Source organism: Bison bison, unplaced genomic scaffold, assembly GCF_000754665.1.
Source record: "Bison bison bison isolate TAMUID 2011002044 unplaced genomic scaffold, Bison_UMD1.0 scf7180017864071, whole genome shotgun sequence".
Lineage (NCBI taxonomy): Eukaryota > Metazoa > Chordata > Mammalia > Artiodactyla > Bovidae > Bison > Bison bison.
The window spans coordinates 437,086-444,759 of NW_011494643.1; the positions used below are offsets into that span (position 1 = coordinate 437,086).

The window sequence follows — 7,674 nt, forward strand, 5'->3', positions numbered from 1 at the left end:
TATGGGTGTGAGAGTTGGACTGTGAAGAAGGCTGAGCACCAAAGAATTGATGCTTTTGAACTGTGGTGTTGGAGAAGATTCTTGAGAGTCCCTTGGACTGCAAGGAGATCCAACCAGTCCATTCTGAAGGAGATCAGCCCTGGGATTTCTTTGGAAGAGATTATGGTAAAGCTGAAACTCCAGTACTTTGGCCACCTCATGGGAAGAGTTGACTCATTGGAAAAGACTCTGATTCTGAGAGGGATTGGGGGCAAGAGGAGAAAGGGACGACAGAGGATGAGATGGCTGGATGGCATCACTGACTCGATGGACTTGAGTCTGAGTGAACTCCGGGAGTCGGTGATGGACAGGGAGGTCTGGCGTGCTGCGATTGATGGGGTCACAAAGACTCAGACACAACTGAGCAACTGATCTGATCTGGGTTCATAGGTCTGGGGTCGATTCCTGTGTGTGTGTGTGTGTGTGTGTGTGTTTAGGTGTGTGAGAGGCATAACTCTGTTCTCCATGGTAAAGTTTGAAAAACCATAACCTATCAGTTTTGCTTGATTTAAATCATTATTTTTCTCTACTTAATATAGGTATTCTAATGATTTTGTTTCCTAGTTCAATTTTGTGGGCAAATTGCTCGGGCCGAGAGGAAACTCCTTGAAGAGGCTACAGGAAGAAACAGGTGCTAAAATGTCTATCCTGGGCAAAGGATCAATGAGAGATAAAGCAAAGGTATGTACTTTGAATTTGTACTAAAGATTCACAGGGAATCAGCTGTAACAGGGTGGCCACATTCACAAGCACATCTGAGCTCTCCTCCAATCAGTTCCCATTATCTTTACCCTTTTAGGACTAGTCTTCACCTTCATATCTTCTCTATTTATAAAAATAAGCTACCGGTCTTTTTCTACCAAAGCATGTAATTTTTAGTCCTTTGTTTAGGTGGCTATCAAATTTGTTCATTTCTTTCGTGTCCTCTGTAGGATGTTTCTGTATGTGTGTGCTCATTTTCTTTAATTCCCTAACTGAATCCTTTTTCTTTCTTCAGTTGTATCTTCTGATCCCATCCCATGTATCATTCCCTCACTTTATCTTTCCACTCCACTTCACTCCGATCCTCTTACCTGAAGCAATTTCACATATTTATCTGCAAATCTAAGAGATTTTTGGAGAAGGAAATGGCAACCCACTCCAGTGCTGTTGCTTGGAGAATCCCATGAATAGAGGAGCCTGTCAGGCTACAGTCCACGGGGCTGCAAAGAGTTGGACACAACTAAGCTACTAGCACACACACACGTGCACGCATGAGAGTTCCATTTTTTTTTTATAATGTGTCAGTGATATTAAATGACTTAACTGATCCTCAAAGACAAATAAGCTAATAAATATATCCACTTGGATATTTGAAATGATTTACATTACATTTGAACTACATCATTTCCCCATTTTATAAATAGGAAATAGCCTCTACTTTTGATTTTTTTGTTTTGTTGAAATAACTATTTATAGATATTTATTCATAAAGTATCTCTTAAAATTAATTGAGAAAGGGTGACTGTTTTATGGTAGTATCATTTGACCTGGCCATACTTTTTCTTACTTGATATGTTACCAGGGAAAATAAAATAATCATACATTTTAATTATGATTATAAAAATTGCTTAGAGATAGTTTAGGAGTTGCTCAACTATTAGGATGAAATATTAAAGAGAGAAATTCATGGTGGGAAATGTTACTGAATTTGTGAATGTACCATGCATGTTTGATCTTTATTGTAACAAGGCTGTGTATGGTGTTTAACCAAGACATGCTACTGTTGCTAAGTCGCTTCAGTCGTGTCCAACTCTGTGCGACCCCATAGACAGCAGCCTACCAGGCTCCGCCATCCCTGGGATTCTCCAGGCAAGAACACTGGAGTGGGTTGCCATTGCCTTCTCCAATGCATGAAGGTGAAAAGTGAAAGTGAAGTCGATCAGTCTTCTGTCTGATCAGTCTGATCAGTCAGCGATGCCGACTCTTCGCTGTCCCATGCACTGCAGCCTACCAGGCTCCTCTGTCCATGGGATTTTCCAGGCAAGAGTACTGGAGTGGGGTGCCATAGACATGCTATATGGGTACTTAAAAAAAATAATAATCAGTTCTGTAATTTGCCAAAGGATGCCACTTGCAAGTGTTAAATTTTGAGTAAAATTTAGTTACTTTCTACTGTGTATAATTTCATAAGGATGACTTTTTGGCCAAATGTACTGCTTCTAGTTAATCACAGTATATTTAGAAGAAATAATAAAAGTATTTAAGAGATAGCTTTTGTCTTCTGCTGTAAGCATATTTAGGTTTTCTATGTATATGAGGATAAATTGACACATGATTATCTATATCTGTTCTTTCATATATTCTTTAATTATTTGTTATATGTTTTCCAGATATCTCAAAGTCATATAATAGAAAGTTCATTTTGTATGTTTTTATACTCTCACATAGTCTTTAAGATTTAGATCAGGCAGAGATTTTCTAACCCCTGTGATAGGCTTACTTAACCATAAAACATATTTTACTGAAATTTTCTGTTTCATTCATTACACTGTTAACTTTCATGGACCAGAGAAATGTCTTAGTTAGCTTTGCACACCCAGAGTCACCATGTAGTCTCTTCGTACTTTTTAAAACAAATAAGTGTATTTTTTATTTCCACATATATAGTTTTATATAGGATTCTATTTTTCCTGTGAACATGGTTAGCTACCAACATAATTATTAGAAAAATCTAGCAAGAAACAGATTTGATTCTATTAACTTTCTGTTAGGTTTAGTTTACTAATATTGTGCTGTGTGCTTAGTCACTCAGTCACGTCTGACTCTTGCAACCCCATAGACTGTAGCCCACCAGGCTACTCTGCCCAAGGGGATTTTCCAGGCAAGAATACTGCAGTGGGTTGTCATTTCCTTCTCTAATTTACCTGTTATTTAAAATCCTGTTTCTATATTGATTACATTTTGAATGATCCATCATGTTTTCATGAGTATTTTCATTGTTTCATTTTAAAAATGAAAGAAAATGGAAACATTTAATAGCAACAATATCAATAATAATATATAGTAGTATAAAATATGCTTGTTAGACTCTATATAAGACCTTAACTACCAAAGACAACACAGCTGAAATAAAACCACAGATGTAGATGTGAAAAAAACTTACCTTAGTAAACACTTGATTAAAATAAAAATAAATGCTTGGTAAATTTTTTATTGCTATGTTGCTAACTTTGTCTCTGCTACATGACCTGAACAGAAAGGAATATTTTATGTAATTTTATTTTTCTAGCAAAAAATTAAAACTTATCTGATTTTGCAGCTCTAGTTCACAGTAATAAATGTGAGGGGGAAAAAATTCTCCTTGGAGTTTGCATTCCAATGGGAGAGACAGACAATAAATAAGTGAACAAATATATTTTCTACTTTCAGACATTGTTAACTGTTATGGATTAAAACAAAACAGAGGAAGGGAAATATGTTAATGCTGGTAGTAGTAGTTTGGTATGATGATCAAGTGTAACCCTGGACAGGGAGAAGGGACCAACACAAGGAAAATCAGAGAAGAGAGAATGCAAGTGATGTCTCTGAAGGAGAATTCATGTCTTTATCTGTAACTATCCTGGCAGCCATAGCCCTATCTTTGTTTATAACCATGCTTATTCCCATTTGGCGGAGAAGGAAATGGCACCCCACTCCAGTACTCTTGCTTGGAAAATCCCATGGATGGCGTAGCCTGTTAGTCTGCAATCCATGGGGTCGCTAGGAGTCGGACACGACTGAGTGGCTTCACTTTTACTTTTCACTTTCATGCATTGGAGAAGGAAATGGCAACCCACTCCAGTGTTCTTGCCTGGAGAATCCCAGGGACTGGGGAGCCTGGTGGTCTGCCGTCTATGGGGTTGCACAGAGTCAGACATGACTGAAGTGACTTAGCATAGCATAGCATTCCCATTTGGACCTTCCCAGGTGGCACTAGTGGTAAAGAACTTGCCTGCCAGTGTAGGAAATGTAAGAGATGCAGGTTGAATCTCTGAGTCGGGGAGATCCCCTGGAGGAGGGCATAGCAACCCACTCCAGATGGAAAGATATTCCATGTTCCCAGGTAGGAAGAATCAATAATGTGAAAATGACTGTACTTCCAAATGCAATTTACAGATTCAGTGCTACCCCTATCAAATTACCAATGTCATTTTTCACAGAACTAGAACAAAACATTTCACAATTCATATGGAAACACAAAAGACCCTGAATAGCCAAAGCAGTCTTGAGAAAGAATGGAGCTGGAGGAATCAATCTTTCTGATGTCAGATTATACTACAAAGCTACAGTCATCAAGGCAGTATGGTACTGGCACAAAAACAGAAACATAAACCAATGAACAAAATAGAAAACCCAGAAATAAACCCATGCACCTATGGGTACCTCATTTTTGACAAAGGAGGCAAGAATATACAATGGGACAAAGACATCCTCTTCAATAAATCATGCTGGGAAAACTGGACAGCTACATGTAAAAGAATGAAATTGGAAGTCTTCCTAACACCATACACAAAGGTAAACTCAAAATGGCTTAAAGACCTAAATGTAAGACCAGAAACTATAAAACTCTGAGACTAAAACATAGGCAGAACACTCGATGACATAAATCAAAACAAGAACCTCTATGACCCACCTGTTAGAGTAAAGGAAATAAAAACAAAAGTAAAAAAGTAAGACTTGATTAAATTTAAAAGCTTTTGCACAGCAAAGGAAACTATAGCAAGCTGAAAACACAACCCTCAGAATGGGAGAAAATAATAGCAAATGAAACAACTAACAAAGGATTAATTGCAAAAATATACAAGCAGCTCATACAACTTAATGCCAGAAAAACAAACAACCCAATCATAAAGTAGGAAAAAGACCTAAATAAACATTTCTCCAAAGAAGACATACAGATGGCTAACTAACACATGAAAAGATGGTCAACATCACTCATTATTGAAGTGCAGTGAAATGAAGTGAAGTGGCTCAGTGGTGTCCAATTCTTTGCAACGCTATGGACTGTAGCCTACTAAGCTCCTCCGTCCATCCATGGGATTTTCCAGGCAAGAGTACGAGAGTGGATTGCCATTTCCTTCTCCAGGGTGATCTTCACAACCTAGGGATCGAACCTGGGTCTCCCACATTGTAGGCAGATGCTTCTACCGTCTGAGCCACCAGGGAAGTCCATTATTCAGTTCAGTTCAGTTCAGTCACTCAGTCGTGTCCGACTCTTTGTGAGCCCATGAATCGCAGCATGCCAGGCCTCCCTGTCCATCACCAACTCCCAGAGTTCACTCAGACTCACGTCCATCGAGTCAGTGATGCCATCCAGCCATCTCATCCTCTGTCGTCCCCTTCTCCTCCTGCCCCCAATCCCTCCTAGCATCAGAGTCTCTTCCAATGAGTCAACACTTTGCATGAGGTGGCCAAAGTACTGGAGTTTCAGCTTTACCATAATCTCTTCCAAAGAAATCCCAGGGCTGATCTCCTTCAGAATGGACTGGTTGGATCTCCTTGCAGTCCAAGGGACTCACAAGAATCTTCTCCAACACCACAGTTCAAAAGCATCAATTCTTTGGCGCTCAGCCTTCTTCACAGTCCAACTCTAACAACTATACATGACTACAGGAGAAACCATAGCCTTGACTAGACTGATTTTGAATATGCTATCTAGGTTGGTCATAACTTTTCTTCCAAGGAGTAAGCACTTGTAATTTCATGGCTGCAGTCACCACCTGCAGTGATTTTGGAGCCAAAAAAAAATAAATAAAGGCTGACACTGTTTCCACTGTTTCCCCATCTATTTGCCATGAAGTGATGGGACCAGATGTCATGATTTTCTTTTTCTGAATGTTGAGCTTTAAGCCAACTTTTTCAGACTTCTCTTTCACTTTCATCAAGAGGCTTTTTAGTTCCTCTTCACTTTCTGCCATAAGGGTGGTGTCATCTGCATATCTCAGGTTATTGATATTTCTCCCGGCAATCATGATTCCAGCTTGTGCTTCTTCCATCCCAGCATTTCTCATGATGTACTCTGCATACAAGTTAAATAAACAGGGTGAAAATATACAGCCTTGACGTACTCTTTTCCTATTGGGAACCAGTCTGTTGTTCCATGTCCAGTTCTAAATGTTGCTTCCTGACCTACATACAGATTTCTCAAGAGGCAGGTCAGATGGTCTGATATTTCTGCCTCTTTCAAAATGTTCCACAGTTTATTGTGATCCACACAGTCAAAGGCTTTGATATAGTCAATAAAGCGGACATAGATGTTTTTCTGGAACTCTCTTGCTTTTTCCATGATCCAGCGGATGTTGGCAATTTGGTCTCTGTTTCCTCTGCCTCTTCTAAGACCAGCTTGAACATCTGGAAGTTCACGGTTCACGTATTGCTGAAGCCTGGCTTGGAGAATTTTGAGCACTACTTTACTAGCGTGTGAGATGAGTGCAGTTGTGTGGTAGTTTGAGCATTCTTTGGCATTGCCTTTCTTTGGGATTGGAATGAAAACTGACCTTTTCCAGTCTTGTGGCCACTGCTGAATTTTCCAAGTTTGCAAGAGGGAATCAGAGGGCAGACACACTGAAACCATAATCACAGAAAACTAGTCAATCTAATTACACTAGGACCACAGCCTTGTCTAACTCAGTGAAACTAAGCCATGCTCATGGGGCCACCCAATACGGGTGGGTCATGGTGGAGAGATCTGACAGAATGTGGTCCACTGGAGAAGGGAATGGCAAACCACTTCCGTATTCTTGCCTTGAGAACCCCATGAACAATATGAAAAGGCAAAATATAGGATACTGAAAGAGGAACTCCCCAGGTCAGTAGGTGCCCAATATGCTACTGGAGATCAGTGGAGAAATAACTCCAGAAAGAATGAAGGGATGGATCCAAAGCAAAAACAATACCCAGTTGTGGATGTGACTGGTGTTGGAAGCAAGGTCCAATGCTGTAAAGAGCAGTATTGCATAAGAACCTGGAATGTCAGGTCCATGAATTCAGGCAAATTGGAAGTGGTCAAACAAGAGATGGCAAGAGTGAATGTCGACATTCTAGGAATCAGCGAACTAAAATGGACTGCTGCTGCTGCTGCTAAGTTGCTTCAGTTGTGTCCGACTCTGTGCGATCCCATAGATGGCAGCCCACCAGGCTCCCCAGTCCCTGGGATTCTCCAGGCAAGAACACTGGAGTGGGTTGCCATTTCCTTCTCCAATGCATGAAAGTGAAAAGTGAAAGTGAAGTCACTCAGTCGTGTCCGACTCTTAGTGACCCCATGGACTGTAGCCCACCAGGCTCCTCCATCCATGGGATTTTCCAGGCAAGAGTACTGGAGTGGGGTGCCATCGCCTTCTGGAATGGGTAAATTTAACTCAGATGACCATTATATCTAGTATTGCAGGCAGGAATTCCTCAGAAGAAATGGAGTAGCCATCCTGGTCAACAAAAGAGTTTGAAATGCAGTACTTGGATGCAATCTCCAAAACGACAGAATGATCTCTGTTCATTTCCAAGGCAAACCATTCAATATCACAGTAATCCAAGTCTATGCCCCAACCAGTAATGCTGAAGAAGCTGAATTTGAACAGTTCTATGAAGACCTACAAGACCTTTTAGAACTAACCCCCC

The 7,674-nt window shown here is 40.3% G+C and overlaps 1 protein-coding gene across 1 annotated transcript in view; it reads left to right on the forward strand.

The window, feature by feature from the left end:
- KHDRBS2 (KH domain containing, RNA binding, signal transduction associated 2) overlaps positions 1-7,674 on the forward strand; it is a gene marked incomplete at its 3' end in the record, with an annotated part of 482,841 nt that overhangs the window by 316,443 nt on the left and 158,724 nt on the right. Inside the window, exon 3 of the mRNA XM_010837108.1 lies at positions 604-720. Within this exon, the coding sequence (XP_010835410.1) occupies positions 604-720 (117 nt within the window). The remainder of the gene's footprint in view (positions 1-603; positions 721-7,674) is intronic.